This window comes from Chroicocephalus ridibundus, chromosome Z (genome assembly GCF_963924245.1).
Source record: "Chroicocephalus ridibundus chromosome Z, bChrRid1.1, whole genome shotgun sequence".
Lineage (NCBI taxonomy): Eukaryota > Metazoa > Chordata > Aves > Charadriiformes > Laridae > Chroicocephalus > Chroicocephalus ridibundus.
In genome coordinates, this window is record NC_086316.1 from 85,637,824 (window position 1) to 85,656,634 (window position 18,811).

General features: G+C 40.4%; 2 protein-coding genes across 3 annotated transcripts; one reads left to right on the forward strand and one right to left on the reverse strand.

Moving 5' to 3' along the window:
- The first annotated feature begins 65 nt into the window (after window positions 1-65).
- POLI (DNA polymerase iota) lies at window positions 66-9,746 on the forward strand. Its single transcript, XM_063320095.1, has 10 exons — window positions 66-303; window positions 728-844; window positions 1,518-1,682; window positions 2,474-2,626; window positions 3,621-3,857; window positions 4,519-4,697; window positions 4,969-5,060; window positions 6,309-6,442; window positions 7,493-7,695; window positions 8,797-9,746. The coding sequence occupies exons 1-10, from the start codon at window positions 174-176 to the stop codon at window positions 9,613-9,615; spliced, it is 2,229 nt and encodes a 742-aa protein (XP_063176165.1). The 5' UTR covers window positions 66-173; the 3' UTR covers window positions 9,616-9,746.
- Window positions 9,747-10,251: 505 nt separating this feature from the next.
- Window positions 10,252-18,779, reverse strand: STARD6 (StAR related lipid transfer domain containing 6). 2 transcript variants are annotated; one of them, XM_063320098.1, is made up of 7 exons: window positions 18,722-18,764; window positions 17,123-17,216; window positions 16,928-16,977; window positions 13,715-13,841; window positions 12,444-12,561; window positions 11,256-11,349; window positions 10,252-10,940 (listed from the first exon to the last, which is right to left on the reverse strand). In XM_063320098.1, exons 2-7 carry the CDS (start codon window positions 17,210-17,212, stop codon window positions 10,787-10,789), a joined length of 633 nt encoding a protein of 210 aa, XP_063176168.1. In that variant the 5' UTR covers window positions 17,213-17,216; window positions 18,722-18,764; the 3' UTR covers window positions 10,252-10,786. The 2 variants fall into 2 exon arrangements, with proteins under 2 accessions (XP_063176168.1, XP_063176167.1); XM_063320097.1 differs by having other exon boundaries at window positions 10,253-10,940; window positions 18,717-18,779.
- Between the last annotated feature and the right edge of the window lie 32 nt (window positions 18,780-18,811).

Consider the following 18,811-nt stretch of genomic DNA (forward strand, 5'->3'; position numbering starts at 1 on the left):
CCCCTCGGGGCTCGGCGGCCTGGCAGGCGCCCGGCGGAGGCCGCGGCTCTCCCCGGGGGGCGGCGGCGCTAGGACCTGCGCGGCGCTGCCGGCACGGCGGCGGGGCGGGCGCGGGGCGGGGGGAGCGGCGGGAGCGCGGCCCGGAGCGGCGGGTGAGTCAGGCCCCGGGCGGCATGGAGCCCGGCCCGCCGCCCACGGAGCGGCCGCAGCCGCCGCAGCAGCAGCCCCGGGAGGAGGAGGAGGAGGAGGAGGAGGACTGGCTTCGCCCGCAGCCGGGCGGCGCGGCCGCCTCGCCCGCCCCGTGTGAGCAGCAATGGCGGCGGCGCGGAAGGGAGCTGGGTGTCGGCGGGGTGGGGAATGGCCGATGGCTGCCAGGGCTGCCCTAGCAGAGTTAAAGACAGAGTGTTTTACAGAAATGTATTAAAAAGGTGTTTCCGTGTTGCGGCCTGAAAGGATATTTTATGAGTAAAGCCAGGTTTTGGAATGGTTCGTTGGAAAAGAAATGCCACTGGCCCCTAAAAAACGTTTAGAAGTGAGCTGAGTTGCTGTGGGTGACTTGTGCTCATAAGCAATCCGGGAATTAACGCAGCCCAAGAGTTAGTATAAAGCTTGTAAACTTTATATTCTTCTTGTAATACCTTAGTATGGATTAATTTAGAAAAAAAAATCGTTATACCACACGTAAGGTGGCTCGTAATTTGTAACCTGTTCATTTGCTCCCTTGCAGCCAAGGCTGCGCCGGCCAGAAGCACGGGGCGCAGGGTGATTGTGCACCTCGACCTGGACTGCTTCTACGCGCAAGTAGAAATGATCCGTAACCCCGAGTTAAGAGACAAGCCTTTAGGTATGAGTTCCTTTGCTGTTAATTTGGGGATTATGTGTGTTCGGCCAGAAATCAGGGACAGGAATGAGCTCAGGGGCTGGTTGCGTGGTGAGACACAGGCAGTCACACCGGCGCTGTAGCCACCGCCACGAGACTCCATGTGGCCGTTACTACGAGATGAATAAATCCTGGTGAGCACAAGTACAGGCACTCACTGACATGTCTGAGCAGTTCTGGGGATCGAAGCTGGTTCGTAACGTACGTGGGCACAGAGCCCCGCAGATGAGCCAGAGCCTTCTCACACATCACGCCTAAAACATGCTTCATTCCATCCAGAAGTCGGGAATGTCACCAGTCCGTCGAGGAAGTGCAGCGTAAAATGACTGTTACATAAAGAGCACTTTCATGGGTAAGATTGCCTGAAAAAGGACAAAATTAAGAGTGATATTTCAATGGGAAAAAAAATATCTATAAGGTTTTAAAATGTTTTTACTGTCCAGCAGTCAAAATCAAGATCTGCCCTTCTCATAATCTTGTAAAATAAAACCGTCGTGTTGGTTTTTTCGCTTGCTCTGTGATCTTGCGTTCTGATCAAAGCATGTGCTTCAGTCTTTGGAGTAGCTTGAAAGTACGACAGTCTTCTGTGAAGTACCAAGAAACCTACCTTTAAAAAACATTTAACTTTTATTTTTAGGTGTGCAACAGAAAAACATTGTAGTTACCTGTAACTATGAAGCCAGAAAATGTGGAGTGAAGAAACTGATGTCTGTGAGGGATGCTAAAGAGAAGGTTCCTCAGCTGACACTGGTTAACGGAGAAGATCTAACTCCATACAGGGAAACGTCGTACAAGGTTACAGGTACAAAATTACCAATTTTTCAATAGAGGACAAACACTTTTTGTTAAACTCTGTGTGCACACGGACACGTGTGTAACAGTATACGACACTTTCCCACTCTAAAAGTTCTTACTAGAATGAGTCTCATGCCATGGTGATAATACTTAGTCATAAAATGTCAGTATTTCATAAAGTAAGTGATCAGACTTCGTTGCAGTCTGGGTCAGACACTATAAACGTATGACATTGATCTTACATGTTAGGATTATGCCCATGTAGTTCTTTAGGAACAATTTTTCTTATTTAAATACTGACTGCAATAATATATTTCCAAATGTGAAACAAGGGAGAGCAGAATGCTGAAGCCCTCGAAGTGGGTGAACTTCACCAATATCTCTTAATTAAGTGACATGGCAGCATTGCCATTGATTACTGCTTTTATCATTAGCAGCAGGAGCAGGTGAAATAGTAATAACCTAAAAGTGAAAGCCCGCCTAGCTGGGAAACAGATTTCCTCAGGGGAAAGTACTGCAGAGGTTAAGAACTGTAATTTCAAAAAGAAATGAGGAAAGAAAGAAGAGATTTGGGGAAAAGAAAAGCCGATGACGGAGGTAGTTGTGGGCTGAAGAAATACTCTTCTTCACCTTTGCTAAAATAAGTGCCTTGTTATTTTATCTGGAAGAGAACACGGTTTCTCTTTGTGCAAGTGTCCTACTTGAATCCATGGGAAATCGGCCATGGATTGATGCAAACGTGAAAACCTCAAACTAACAGTTGTGTGCATTTTATCCTTGGGTATCTTTTCCTCCTAGAGTTGTTGGGGGAATTTTGTCCTCTGGTGGAAAGGCTTGGGTTTGATGAAAATTTTGTGGATGTCACAGAGATTGTAGAGAAAAGACTAAACCAGCTACAGCAAAGTGGATGTTCCAGAGTCTGTGTGTCTGGCCACGTGTACAACAACCAAGGTGAGTTAAATATTCTTCACGTTGAAAAATACGATAAACATTTGTGAAGTTCAGAACAAAGTATCTCTCTGCTTCTAAGTACTGTCCAGAGCTGAACCATTGGAACCTTGTGTGGCTCTGTGCTTGGTTTCTGTATTTGAGAAGATGCCTCTCACAAATGCAAATCAGCGTTCCAGTTAGATGGTACAAAAAAAAAAAAAAAATCAATCTCTGTGGTGGATAAGCACATACAACGATTTGGGAGAACAGATTTTCATTGTCCTTTTTTTTGTTTTTAATTTAAGACAGTTTTACTGTAGTAAGACATAGAGAATTTTGTTGGAGCTTGAATGTTATTGTCAATTGGCAAAACTGAATGATTTTTTTTTTTTTTAATGAATGAAAACCAAAAAAACAGAGTAAACTTTTGCTATATCCATTAGGAATAGACTTACTGAGACTGAAGTAGCTAAGCTGCTTCCTCTGTCATCAAACGCGAATGCAATATCTATGCCATGATACTCATTTCATGCACTAGGAAGGCAGGCAGTTGGTCTTCCTGGACTTTGAGCTATTGCAATGGCTTTGAATGTGGTTTGGAGAGGAGGAAAATGCCTGAATAGTCCTTTTCCTCATTTGGCATTTGCATGCGAGTAATAAAGACTTGGTGGCAAGGCAGCCCTGTAAATTACTTTGGTTACAGTGGTACAAGAATCTCTGCTATTTAACACTTTGACATCTCTTAATATATTGTATTTTATATTTAAAATACTCCCTATGCTCCCTGGACAGTACACCTCTGCTTTTGGACAGCAGCCGTCTCCCTTTTACCAGGGTTTTTGGGAGACGGGAGTGAGGTTAAACTGGGATACAGAAGCCATGGCAATACCACTTGACCTGTGAGACTGTACTTTCTGGTACTGCTTTAATGCAATGTAAAAAATACCTAAATCTAGAGAATTAGCTAACTAGGTGATTGTTTACATACTGAACACTGCTTTCTTTTTCTTTGCAGCTATAAATCTGCAGGATACAACGCATGTAAGACTAGTTATTGGATCTCAGATTGCAGAGGAGCTGAGGGAAGCCATATATGCGAGACTGGGCCTTACAGGCTGTGCAGGAGTGGCCTCCAACAAATTACTGTCTAAACTAGTATCTGGGACCTTTAAACCAAACCAGCAAACAGTTCTTCTGCCTGAAAGCTGTCAAGATCTAATACGTGGCCTTGAGCACATCCAGAAAGTGCCTGGTAAGCGTGGTGCTGCGAGCATCGATGGAGAACATTTTGACAACTCTTACGATCGTAAGAAAAAATACTGAAAAGATTACAGCTGAAATAATTTTAAAAAATCTAATTCTCACCAGCAGGCAGCAGGGTGTGCGTTTAGGGTGCTTTTTTTTTTTCCCATAAGCTGTTTGAGTTTTGTTTAGCTGAAGGTTTCCTTAATTTTTGGTTGGGACATAAAAGTGTTGCAGCACTTCACAACATACCTTTGAAAATACTAAAAATCTCAGTTTATGTTTGTCGAAGCCCAAACATTGTGGTTGATATGAGGTTTTAAATTCAAACTCTTTGAAACTTGCTGACTGGAAACCTACGGACGGTTATTAAACCAGTCTATTGGAGCCTGATAGAATACTCTGAGGAAGTAGTTTTCCGACTTATTCTACACTGATGCTTTGCCGTTGGCCAGGAAGCGTTGATGTAGGCTACAGACACAGGCAGACCTTTGCTGTGTCCCAGTACGGCTTTTCTAATGCCAGATTTTAAAACTCAAATGGAAACTCACCAAAAATATCGCTGAAAAGAGTAGTAATAAAAACAACTGTCACTACTACATGGGTGGGCATTATTTATATGTATGGATATACTCACTTTTCTGTGTATTTTTAATACACATTTTATTTAGGCATTGGCTACAAAACTGCCAAACGTCTTGAAACGCTGGGTGTTAGGAATGTGTGTGATCTCCAAGCGTTTCCGTCTGCTGTGTTAGAGAAGGAACTTGGTGTTTCTAATGCTCAGCGTATCCAAAAACTCAGCTACGGAGAAGATGACTCCCCTGTGACTCCATCAGGCCCTCCTCAGGTACAACTATTGTTCTGAAGTACTTTATAAAGAGTAAAAAAATCGCTTTTAGTTTTATATGAACTTTGCTGAACTAACCAAAATGATGCATTTTTGTATGTATTCTCTAGTACAACTCAAATTAATGCATAATTCTCCTGAAATTCAGTTGAGCTCTGAGCGTCAAAGATACCTTGGAGTTAATTCTACACACTTAACTGCGATACTTTTTTTCCTCTTCAGAATTCTGAAGTAAATATCAAACTGAAAGGACTAATGTGGGTTTTTTTAGTCTTTTAGTGATGAAGACTCCTTTAAAAAATGTTCATCGGAAGTGGAAGTTAAAGAGAAAATTGAAGAACTGCTTCACAACCTATTAGACAGGTGACTGTCTTCAGTAGCTCTTTTTGATGACTGAAATTGTGACCTGAAGGGACTTGGAACGTATGTTAGGTTTGTCTCCTACTCTACATTTCTTCTCTCAGCAAAATGCCGGGTTTTCTTTCTTTTCCCAGAAGTGCCTTTCTCTACTTTCAGACTGTTGGTGATCACCATTTGTGTTTGTCTCCTGTCCCACAGCTTATTTTTCCATCAGTCTGAAAGAACATTTTCATTTCTTCCTCCTCCCCTTGCCCTGTAAATCCAGGCAGTGTCCAAGCCCGAGATACTTGACAAGAACTCCAGCATAGCAGGAGGATGCATTTACTCATGTCTTGACTACTGTGACTTTCCTGTCCTCCCTTTATATCCTCTGACTTTACTTAAAACAAGTTATTAAAAAAAAAAGCAATATTCTAGCAGCACTGAACTGTTTCCTGCTCAGCCATGCTTCAACTTCTGATTTTTGAAATGCTTTTTGTGTCCTGACCAGCCTGTGTGTCCCCTGTTAGTTCTTGATTTTTCTTTTTTTTTTTTCCTCTAAGTATTTTCATATTCTCTACATGCCTCTCCCAGCCTTAAAATAATCTACAAGTCTTAAAGGTTTTCTGTGCATGTGACACAACAGATATATCCATTTTAGTTCTATTAACGTTATGGGCAGGGAGTCTTTTATCTGCATCTTAAGGCATTGCTCAGTAATCACAAAATTTAAATTTGAAGTGAGGCTCTTTGTCCTATCTTGTTTACAACACATACAATTGAGAAATATTTTTTTTGGTAGGGAAAGTAACCCCCCCCCAATGCCTTTTGGAGGGGGAAAGAAACAATTACATACATTGTTTCTTATCTTTCTTCCAAAAGCCAGCTAACATTTTGCTGCTAAAGTGGGGATATTTCCTTGAAAAGCAAAAAGAAGAGCTAAAAGCTAAGGATTATACAGGGTTTAACTGCAAAGACTATACTACTTTTAATGTATTAAATGTTGAAACGTGGCAGCATTGCAGACTGAACCACTTAATTTTCACAGTCGCTTCAGTTGAAGGCTTTTGGAGACAATATTCACATTGTATTGAATTTCTAACTTATGGGTAATGAAGGGAACCAGTTAGGCCCAAAGTTCCCTGTATAATCAGTGGAGTAAAGCCAGGAGTTGGGAGAGATCTGTCATGCTTAATTAGACTTTGTAAGAGTTTCCACAGACCCTCTGAAGAATACTCGCAGTAATACTTTGTGCGCATTAATGCTCCACAGAATAGACAAAGATGGAAGACAACCACACACAGTAAGGCTGACCATACGCCAGTTCTCCTCAACCAATAAATGGTTTAATCGGGAAAGCCGTCAGTGTCCTATTCCACCTCATCTCATTCAGAAATTTGGAAAAGGTAAACTTCAAATTTTTTGCAAGTATCAGCTTTGTGTTGCTACCGCCTAACTTCTCTGTAAAATTCCATTACTTAATTTCATGATAATATTCCCTACATTTAATATTTGGAAATTTTTCCATTACTTGTAATGGATACATCTTGCTGAGATATGCTAAAAACACATAGGACTTCACTGTAGGAATGACTATATTATTACCACGTTTTATCCCAGTCTGGCTGCATTCCTGGCGGTGAATTTCTCAGTGGGATGGGAAAGGGTGACTGGGGGCTGCTTCCCAGATTAATAATCTGCTTTTCTCTGTTAGGGATTTGAATCATGTTCTCCGTTTTTATTATGTAATAAAAACGACTTTTTGATGTACCTCTGAAAATTAATAACATATAGGTTCTTATCCTTCTCAGACTTAAGCTTTCCAACCAGCAATTGCAATTCATTTGACACTTCATTCAGATTGGGGTGAGGAAATAAATCTAAATCACTGCTGTATCAGCACAGAGAATCACTGTTGCCTGACTTCAATTCCTGAATTACTTCTCACAGCCCTAGAGAAGCTATTTATAAGTCTTGTGTAGCGTCTCACTTCAAAATTGCCACTGGACTTCTACACTGGAGGAGACGAACAATCACTGTCACCTCATTTAGTCCCCAATAAACCCATAATAACCACGTTGTTATTACGAGTTTTGGGGTAATGTTCTACACCTACATGGCCCTGTAAAGGCCCTTCTTTGCTAGAATTGGATCATTTTCCAAATCTATTCAGCTGGGTTTATATTCTGTAATTATTCTTTTCTAAGCTAAGTACATACTATAAAGTAATCTTTACAGGTGTGACATTAAGCATTTTTACTAAAGGGGGGAAAAAAAAGGTCTGTTATTGAGTTAGGACATAGCTGACAGGGCAGAATGAACATCTTGACAACTATATTGACAGATTACTTTGCAAGCCTTTAGCAATGTTTGCCTTTGTACTTTGCTATTTAAATCAGTCAGTTACTCTTAGTTATATACACATTACCTTTTTTTTTCCACCTTTTTTCTTTTAGAAAGCAGCAACATTATATCCCCATTAGTTGATATACTAATGAAACTCTTTCGAAAGATGATAGATGTAGATCTACCGTTTCATCTTACCCTTCTGAGCGTCTGCTTCTCCAACCTCAAAGATCTTCCTAGCAGCAAGAAAGGATCCATTGGTTTCTATCTAAAGCAGATGTCACCGCCCTCAGGCTCCAGTAAACGTGTCCGGGTAAGCTGAAAGATACTGAAAACTATCTGCAGATAAGAAAGTTCTGAGATATTTCCATCTTTATTATATAGATTTAAACCTTAACTGCTTTGGAATTTTCAGGATTGTAAGTTTTATTCACTTGGTAACAAAAAAAAAAGATTTATTTGGAGTCTTCTGAGCAGGTGTTACTTGTCTGCTTTCTTTCATTAGACAGACTGCTTAAAAGCGTTTAATACTGTCTTGAATTGGACGGGCAGCTGCATTATCAGGCCCCTTAGCTGAAGAGAACAGAATTCACTGAGAGAGAAAGCGAAACTTATGTTTTCTAAAAAATAATTGCCAAATTTGGCTGCTCATTCCACTAAGATCTGCCCTTCATTTACCATTTGTGAAACAACAGGCCAAGAACTCAGATATTGTCATACTGAAGCATCTTTTACCTTAGATTTTAGTCTAAGTCCTTAAAGTTGCTTATAATTTACCTTGTTGCTTTAAGGTACTTTCACAGTGATTATTTCCCTTCCTATGCATTCTCAAGTCTCCCCATTCAGACTAGAAATTAATCAAAGTTTCAGTTCTGTATTGGCCCCTAGCTCTAACTTCTGATCTAGTGAGCTTCTAATTCCTGCTCGGAATTGAACAAATCTCCTAGCTCCCAGTTGCATACCCTAGACAACATAGGAGCTGGCTGTGGAAACACTGCTAAACATTTCCACAAGATGCTTTGAGTACATAATACAAAACCATAGTAACTTCAAAATTTTGTTGTGTAATGAATTTAATGTTTCTGTCTTGACATGGCAACTTGGTGCACTGATAAACTTGTCTGTTTCTCAGCTGCTCAGGAATATAAGGGATAAGATCATATTGTATATTCTAAAGCAACAAAATGTAACTTCAAGGTATTTGCTACTTTAAAATAAGACAAGGATTCCTAAGTGTATGTACTTTAAGGCCTATGGTTGAAAAATAAGATTTAAAAAAACACTACCGATCATAAGGAAAAAATATTACTGTCTGTTAAGCGATAATTTGAAGAACTCGCTGTTAGTAAAATAGCGCTTAGTAATTAGATCACACAGAACATACTTACACTTTTATATACATTTTTTGCCCCAGGAAGAAGAAGATGTCTCACATGGTGAGGGAAGTGCTTCTTGGAACCAGAGCTGCAACAGAACTGGAACTACGAAAACTAGGAAACTTTCAGAGGAAAAGCAAAGCAATATAAAGAAAGCAGGAATTCCTGACTTCCCATTTCATTTGTTTCCTGCTGATATTGACGAGGAAGTCTTCAGGGAACTTCCAGAAGATATTAAAAAAGAAATTCTTTCTGAAAAAACAGAAGTGATCCTGGCTGAGAACATTTCGGGCCAGCCATCAATATGTTTTGCAGAAGAGGCGTACAGCACTTCCCCAAATTCTAAGGGACTAAACAGTGATAGGCGCTCTGCAGGGTGCAGCACCATATCAGCGCATGAATCTGCAACTGCTCTGGCATACGGCTCCAGGGCCAGTTGTTCTTCCGCGTGCCCCAGAAGTGCACTGTCAAGCAGCAGTATGGAAAAACAACCCCCTGACTCTCAGGATTTCAGAGCGAGAGATCTGTCACCTCTGGAAGCTGGAGCTAGCCAAAGTGTTCTACGTGTCCCTATCTGGGATAAAGATAAGCAGGCCTTTGAAACAACTTCTGAGGATAAAGCTTGTAGTAGGAAAGCAGGAGTTGTATTTCCTCCTAATGTTGACACAAAGACTTTTTATGAACTACCCGCAGGTGTGCAAGAAGAACTACTAGCTGAATGGAAGAATCGGGAACCTGGGCCCAAGACTTCTAGGGATAAACCCCCTGAAAAGCCTAAAGCAAATAAAGGAAGGAAGAACACAGCACCTTGTTTATCACAGTCTAACAGTTTGTTAAGATACTTTAAACCACAGTGAAACATTTTTCATAATAGTGACACTACAAGAATCAGCACTTGAGAGCACTTTAGTTATGAGAAGTTTACTGTAAATTGTAAAGATGTGAATATTAAAAATGTATTTTGACAACTTTTGACATAAAACTTGCTGGTGACTCGTTTGTCTTAGTTTTCTTTCTTACAAATTGGTATTTACCTGATGAATCTTTAGTTGCGCTAAAAATATTATAGTATGCAAACATATTTTAGTATTCATTATTAATACCTTAACATGCTGACTGGGGAGAAGGAATTTTTACTTTCATTTTCATTGAGTTATATTATGTATGCAGTTAGTTGTTTCTAACAACTTGGGAAGGGACTGAGCAGGTCCGATGAAAGCCATTTTCACACTGTTCTTTAATTTGCACCACTGTTTGTGCTTTGTAATGGAAATTGCTATTCACATGGCTATCCCTGTTTCCTGCAGTTCGCTCCTAACTAGAGGTACTAGAAATAATAAGGGCTAACGGGAAACATTATTTCCAAATGAATCATATCACCAGCTCATTCCTGGAAATTAGTCAGCTTATAAAAATCGGTTAGGGTTGGTGCTCAGGATTCAGAAAACAACAAACAACTCTGGGTATAAAGAGCAGCTTTTAATGAGATGCTATATACAAATTAATCAGGCTTTTCTTCAAATACTTAATTCCAAAACAGTGAAATAGTTGCTAATTACACTTCCACACTTATAGTAATAAATGTTTAAAATCTCTAGTACACAAGATGTTTGCTTGTTTCAGTGACGAGTACATAATTGAGGTAAGAATTTATCAAAGTTTGTTTAAAGCTATGGCAAAATATTTTGACTACTGTGTTTTAACATTGCTATAAGTTGTATCACCAGATTCTCGTGTGTGTGTGTATATATATATATATATTTTTACTCTCCATATAAAGTGCAAAAGTATTACAAAACATCACCTGATTACATTGAAAGCGACATCCCATATTTTGATGGCACTTCAGTGTAGATTCTTGCATCATTCCAAAGAACGGAGAAAACCGGCATTCACCATTTCAACAGTTAGGTTAAGCTTCATACATTTCCACATAAACCACAATTAAGATAAACTTCATCCTCTACTTTAAAAATGAATCCAAGTAAAAGATGCATGACTTAAGTGCTTATTATTTTCCACTTACGTTTAATTATGGTCTTTCAAGCCTTTCAGTCCGGCTCTGGTTTCAGTGATTAAGTTTATGAGAGTAGTAGGTAATGCTGTCTCCACTACAGAACTGGGAAGCATTCCTCCTAATTCTGGCTGAATAAATACAACTAGCTTAGAGTGCTCTGGATTCCTGTGATGAAAAGAGCAAAATCCTTCAGTTAACGCTTCTTACTCTTGCTAGGAAACTTACTGAGATGTACAAGTGTTTACAATTTATAGTCCATCTCTGTTGAAATTACTAAAGAGTGGAGGATGTATAAAAGTTTTCATTGTTTCAAAAGATAGTCTGAGTCGCAAAACCGATCTGCACAAAACTCTAAAGCTTCCCCAAAATAAAACTCTCTAATAAAATAAAAAGCTGAGTAGTTCAGTAAATTTTAAGCTTTGTATAGAGAAGACAACAGAGTAATCAAAGATGCTAATAAAGGGGGCTTTAAATACTTACTCAGGCAAAGGTGAACACACATATCCACAGGGATTGTTATAGCCGCGGACACAAGAGGGAGTTGGAGGGCAGCTGGAATACTCCACGCTAATAGCTGTAAATCACCACACACAAAAAACCAAAATCAAATTAATTATCTGTGTCAATCATATGACTCAAAAATACCTTTTAAAAAGAGGAAACTACTCCAGCTGCCAAGGGATAGTAGAAGATCTCGAAATATGGTTACTGATGTGTTTAGCAATTTCATTTTGTATGTAATTCTGTACATTCTGAAGTACATTCAATATTTGTGCAAGTAATTAAATACATGTAAAAATTTCTATCGATGTTTGGGCAGGCATACCCAAAAGTATTATCATTGAGACGTGACTACACATACCTACCACACCTGAGGTGTGGCTTAGTTCTAGACAAACAAGTCACTTTGTCAGCAGATGTCATTAATTAGTAAACGCAATCGCAGCGAAGATGACGAAATTGCTGCACACATGCACAGTAGTTGTTGGGAAGAGTTGTTTTTGTTTAGTTACCCATTACTTTTGCATGACAAGGTATTGTAAGAGTATGGCTTGAAAAAAACCTGATACGTCAGTAAAGTTCCAAGATGAAAAATGGTGTTTTCTGCCATGTATTAAGATCCACACAAAAGAAAAAGATTAACACAGAAATGAAGTAGCAGCGAGAGATTTTCCTGGTGGGCCATATAGTTGCAATACTAATCATTTCACATTTTGTTTCAGTTTACAGAGCCAAACTCAGATAGAATCAAATACCGGGCAAATTTGCAGTTCACTCTGAGAAGAGAGTATTAGGCCAGTAGCATTTGGTCAGCTAAGTACAGAAAAGTGTTATTAAATAAACACTGAATTTCTATAGTGAAATAATAAATTCTAGCGTCCTCATACTATTACTACTGCATTTTACTCTATTGTTCAAATAGAGGCATAATAGAACAAACAAAGAACACAGTATTTTATTTGAAGATCAATTTTGATAGTTTCAGTACTAAAAAAAGTAACTTTGCTTGGAGATAAACAGGAGGGGTTTGTTAGCATCAGTAAGACCACACACGGAGCAAGGTACTCTAGAGCGTGATTAGGCTGCAGAACTTCACAGCTCTTCACCTCAGGATTTCCAGAAAGCAGCCAAAATATGCAAACATGCAGCAATCAACACGCAACTTACAGTTAGTTGTAAGGATATCGCCAGGGTATGGTTTAACATGCAGCAGGTCAACAAAATCTCTGGATGAAATCAGTCCCATACCATAACTGTGCGTTACACTGTGGTATATACCAGTGTCCTATGAGTAAGTAAAAGTAATTTTTTGAATTAGTATGTAAGAAGCTAAGTTTTATTTAATTGGCAAAGCAGTATTATGTGTTAAATAATGAGAACATGGCCAAAATGGATTCCTGTTTGTTAGCATAAGACAAAAGCTCTCTTATCTAGTTAGTGCTGAACTAACATTAGAGCCATGAAACAGATCTTCCAGTAACACAGCGCAGGGATTCATGGCCACTCCTTGTGGCCTAATGAGGCAGGAGTATAATTTTTGTGTAGAAAAATTCAATATCCATGTTTAGTGGAGCTAGAATGCCTATTTGTATTACAATACACATGCTAGATTGCACATTGCATTCTAGGACAAAGACGTATAATCTGTTAAACTAACTCAGTTGGATGAACTAAGTTGGTTGGATGTACAACTACATCCTAACATCTGACCAACTGCAGCAGATCCAGGGAGAGGAAAACGAGAGAGGTTCAGGGAAGGCAAAAATGGGAGGATTGGGGCTTTTTTCCCCCCTGGTTTAGGGAGTACTTTCATAAACTTAAGTCATCCATATACACGTAATACATTCTAAGACCTCCCTCCATCATACATCTCTCTCAAGTGGTCAGATCAAAGCCAGCTAACACAGCTATAATAATTGATATTCTTCATCGGAATTCCAAGTTCTGGGTTTCCAGAGTGCCCGAGACAAAGTCCCAGGCAACCGGAATTCTGAACATTCAGTATTTCACAGCACTAGTACAGCATCGATTCAATTTCCATGTTGCCTTTAACTTTGGTGATTTTTTTAAATTTGTGTAAACTATGCTTACTGAGAGGGGAGCTTTCCCTACAGCTTGTTGTCATTGTGTCTCACCCTACACTTGACGGAGACTTCTGTTGTTTTCCGTGGGCTGAATTCTTGGCATGCTTGAGGATATCTATTTCATAACAAATATTTAAATTTACCCTAATTTTTAAATTACCCTAAATACTTAACTCCTAAGGGGAGGGACATATTTCATACCCATTTCACATAAGCAGCAGGTTTAGAAGTTTTTACCAACCCAGATTTATTTCATATCACGGGCTTTCCTTGTCCCAGTAGAGGTCTTTTTAGTCAATGTAATTCATGCAGAAAGAGTTAAAATAAAATCTTTGTATTAAATTATGGTATTACCTGGTCAATCCTTTCTAACAGCTTGTAAGATTGTAACGCTTTGTCCCATTTGTTTCGATATTCAGGAAGATACATAAAAGGAATAATTTTACTAGGGACTTCCTTAATTATGCCTTCTCCACGGTATCTAGATTGTGTAAAAAACAGATATTGAATTCACATTTATGAACTGGAAAAATAAGTTGTACAATAATAAGCATCTGGGGATGCCAGGCTATAATGAGGTAAAGCACATGAATGTGATTGCACTTCATGGATCGATTAAAATTCAAGTAGTAACAAAAATTATTATTCTGTAACTGATTTTTGAGATCATTACATTCTCAACACCATACATTTTAAATGAATTATTTGTGAGCTACCAGATAGGAACCTGCTATTTTAAATATATGCAATTCATCTACTAATTTATTTATTTATATATAGGTACTTTCAATTCATTTTTGACACAGATCGCAAATCTTCTCACTATTTATGAACTAGCACATTCTGGCATTTCTCTAGCTTTTGTTCATAATCTTGAGGAGTTCAAGGGAAAGTTCACAGAGGGGAAGAGCGGCCTCCCACAAGGAAATAGGAAACTCCAGTAATGCTGGGAACTGCTCGCAAATACTGATAATTCTCACACCTAGTTCCTGGAGAAACTGTGAATCATTACAGTAGGCGCTCACAGACATCAATTAAACGCAAAGGTGAAGGACGCTGTGGGACAACAGATGAGCTCAAAGGAGACTACACTTGCAAAGAGTTTAAGAAACATGAAGTCAGATTTACAGACTCTGATGATGCATGAGGTTAAGTCAGAAAGAGCAAAGATAGCCAAGTTCAAATCCAAACGCCAAGGCCCTGTAAATCATGAATCTATTTCTTCCTGTGCCGCAACTCTTGTCACCACTTACTGCCTTAGTGGAGTGAGCGGTGTGGGTGTATATGATTACTCCAGCAACTTGCTTCTCCACTAAATACAGAAGGTCCGATTGCAACGGAAAATATTGTAATGCCTACTCAAAAACAGCAAGTACCTGTAAGCTGTGGCAGGACCAGTTAAAACCAGCATATTAATATCTGGATACACCCTTTATTTACATAACTCCCATGAACTTATGTTTACCAATCTCCTAAGCAGCTCTCGCCTGCATCCTGTAATATCTTCTCTCCTAAACTCAGTGTGAGTTGTTAATCAGGAGGACTTCTTCTAGGCAAGGCTGCTGAAAGACACAGTTGCTAGAATAAAAGAAAGGGCACACTTGTGAAAAATCTCGATTTCCAGCTTCTCCAGCGGATTATTACTGGAAAAAGAGGAAGCAAGCCTGGTAAAGACCGCTTGGATCACCAAATCTAGTCTTGCTGTCTTAGACAAACTGAAATACATACCTCATTGTCTTTCTTGAGCTTAGGTGACACCATTCCAAATAAAATCCCATTCAGCCCGGAAAAAACACCTTAATGCTTCCTGGAACTCTGCTGAAAATATTTCACCTAACTGAAGTAAGGATTCTCTATTGCTTTTCACTACCAGATCCCATACTGATTTCTTTTAACAAGTAAAGCAAACTGTTTATATTCCTGCCAGTTAAAAAAGAAACTGGCATTTGTGATATGCAGCTAATAAATATTCAATGTCAAACTAAAAGTGCAAACAGCTATACTTAAGCTCCTAGAAACAGCTAGTATTCCTTCACAAAAGAAACGCTACAGACACCAGTACTGCTTGTTAATGGGACAGATTTGTACAAGAAAAAAAAAAAAAACACAAAACAATGAAAGATTCTGGCTCCCTGTACCAAATGGCAGAAAGCACAGATGATGCTTCTCCTAACTGCAAAGGACTTGCTAAATACAGATCTGAGTACACTCAAAAACGGCTTTATGTCTGACTGAGACTACAGCTTATCTTTTTTCCTCCACAGAAATGAGTCAGGAACATTCTTATGAATTCTAAGCAACTAAACTCTCACTCCCTCACATCCACCTGTACTGAAATAAGATCTGAAATGCAATAATAATGCAGAAGTATGCAAATTCTTACTAAGACAACAGTACTCTTAACATATTCTAATGAAATATTAAAGCTATTTTCCATTATAATACTGTAGATTAATTCTTCTGTAATACGAGTGATACAGCACTGCCTTCTGTAATTAACACCTTCTTTGCTCAAACCTTCAGAAATAATTAGAAAACCAAGCAAGACTTTAGAAGTTAGAACAACACTGGTCACAAACATATCATCATATTGAGAACAAAAAAGAATGAGATGCAAATTTTCTCTATTGCCTATCTGTCTAGATTGGCATTCAATATAATTTAATACCCATTAGGTATTTAAAAAAAAAAAAAGAGAGCGCTAAGGACATGTTGCAATTGTCCTCTTTTCCTCTGCTTTTGCACAATTTGCTTCAGTGAGATCTTTTTTCCTTTCCCTTGGTTTAATGAGCTGAATCAGCTTGATAAACAACCGGCTGAGTGCCATAGCCACCATAAACGAGAAGCAGGATTGCAAAGCCAGGAGAGGGGCAGGAAAAAGGAGGGGAGGAATGTAAAGAGTAGAGCCAACTCTATCAGCGACAGCAAGCTGTGAGATCAGCTTAGTCTGTCTCGCCTAACTCCACCCTTTGGGCCAAACCTAGCTGCTTAGCAACTGCACAGAATTCATCACGCAAGAGAAGGAAGGACAGATGAAGCTGCTGCTCCAGACGTTATATGACCTTATTCTCAGTACGGTTAATTCAGTTTTGGGTGCCAGAAAAAAAAAGGTACAAAGGACAGGTAAGATAGAATGAGAGTGTAAGCATGTCTGCGTGGGCGAGCATCAGTCATTTCACAAGTATGAAGGGGTGAAAAGTGAAGCCCAGCTGGCAAGATGTAATGGCTTGAATAGAGTATTCCACCAGGAAGAGTCACTGACTTCAGGCCAAACCTGTGACTTCATATCTACTTATTCCGTATCAGTAAGTGTTATATAGTATTTAATTTTCAGAGCACGTTTGAAAACTGCTTGGGAAATCCATCTCTTTTATTACAGCCCTATTGCTGACCCAGTGTAACTACAGCACAAATCTCTACAGCGCAAAATCTTCTCTATAGCTAACTAAGTTTAAGACACTCAAGAAGGAAAGAGCACTGTTAACTTTTCCATTTCAATCGTGGGTGTTACTGTTCAAAAAAGGTGTTGTTATTCATGACAATGACAAACAAAACGTAAATACTTACATATTTCCTGCATACTCTTTTGAAGGCTTTGAAGAAACCGTAACATTTTTCTCAAAGTAGAAAAAGGAAAAATAAAAACTTAGCAGTTGATACAGAGCCGTCAAGTAATTTTTAAAGGAAAGCAGTTTAAAACATTTTGCAACAAAATGTATTTAATAAAAATATCATAAATAATATTAACTAATATTTTCTTACTGAAACTTTTATCACTCTCCATCCTGAAGTATCTTGACTGTATGATAAAATTTTTTCTGAAACTTCATCCACAATTTTCTTATAGTCCATTTATCTGTAAAGATTTAAAAAAAAATTGGTATACGATAAAAGTACTCCTTGAAGAGCAAAAACCATAGAGTTCATTCCTGTATTCTTTCCACAGGCTTTAGTATATATTAATTGAGTATTTCTATCAAATGAACTTTTTATTCATCATACTTTATTTCAGAAAAAGACAGTCATTATTTAAACAAAATTTTATAATTGACTTCCAGTCTGGGCTACTGAGAAGTATCCGTTGGTCTGGATCTTGAGAATGAATTACAGCAACTAGTGAGACACGCTGTTTAATCCATATTAAATCCACCATTCCTCCACATTTAAACTTCCCCTTCCTATAGTTTATCTCCCAAGATTCTCATTCTGCTATGATTTGCTGAAGACATTGGACTAGTAGCCAACTTACGTAGTTAACACACGAGGCACAAACAATCGAAGAGAGATTTTTCTTACATCAGAAAGGCTTTATGCAACAATCATTATAGGCTGTGCTATTGTCGAAACACTTTGTCAAGCAAGAGGCAAGCAATGCTGCAGCAGCAAGGGTGCAGAAGCCACCCTCCACACTGCCCTCCCCAGCGCTGACACCCCCTGCATCCTGGAGCTCCCTGCCTCACCGCATTCTCTTCCCCAACACGTACAGTAATCACACCGAAAGAGGGGAGATTTAGATAAGATATTAGGAAGAAATTCTCTCCTGTGAGGGCGGTGAGCCCCTGGCCCAGGTTGCCCAGAGAAGCTGTGGCTGCCCCATCCCTGGAGGGGTTCAAGGCCAGGTTGGCCGGGGCTTGGAGCAACCTGGGCTGGTGGGAGGTGTCCCTGCCCAGGGCACGGGGTGGCACTGGGTGGGCTTTAATGTCCCTTCCCACCCAAACCATTCTATAATTCCATTATGCCTCAGGGAGCTCTTTCTCATAAGAATATCAGCTGTGGCTCTCAGGCCAAAAAACTGAGCACCTCTGGGCCAGCCTCTCCCACAAACTAAACTTCACACCTAAACCTTTGTGGGGCTGTCCCGTGTAACGGGTTGCACCCCGGTGCTGAGTGAGTCCCCAAAGGAGTGCAGCCCGCCGAGGGCTAGCACGGAGCACACCGCTCACCCCCAGCCGGGCTCGAACCCCACGAGCCAGCGGGCTAGCTGGGCCCACCACCACACGCAGCCCCAGCTGGGGGAGCGCAGACAGGCGATGCCGAGCCCTGAAACTGCGGCTTAGCCAGAGGCCGGGCCGGCGGGACCCTCACCCCTGAGGCGCGGGACCCTCACCCCTGAGGCGCGGGACCCTCACCCCTGAGGCGCGGGACCCTCACCCCTGAGGCGCGGGACCCTCACCCCTGAGGCGCGGGACCCACCCCAGCCAGGGGACCCGAACGACCCACCCAGCAGCCGCTCGCCCGCCCGCCCGCCCACGGAGCGAAGAGGCGAAGCAGCGGCTAGGCTGCCCCACCGGCAGGGTTTAGGGGGAAGGGGGGAGAGGAGGGGGATGAAGAAGAGCTGGCAACGACTCACACTCACCTCACCTTAGCGGCGCGGAGAGAACTGCCCCCAGCCCCGCCTTCCCGCCTTCCCGTCTCCCCGCCGCGGGGCATGCCGGGAGATGTAGTCCGGCC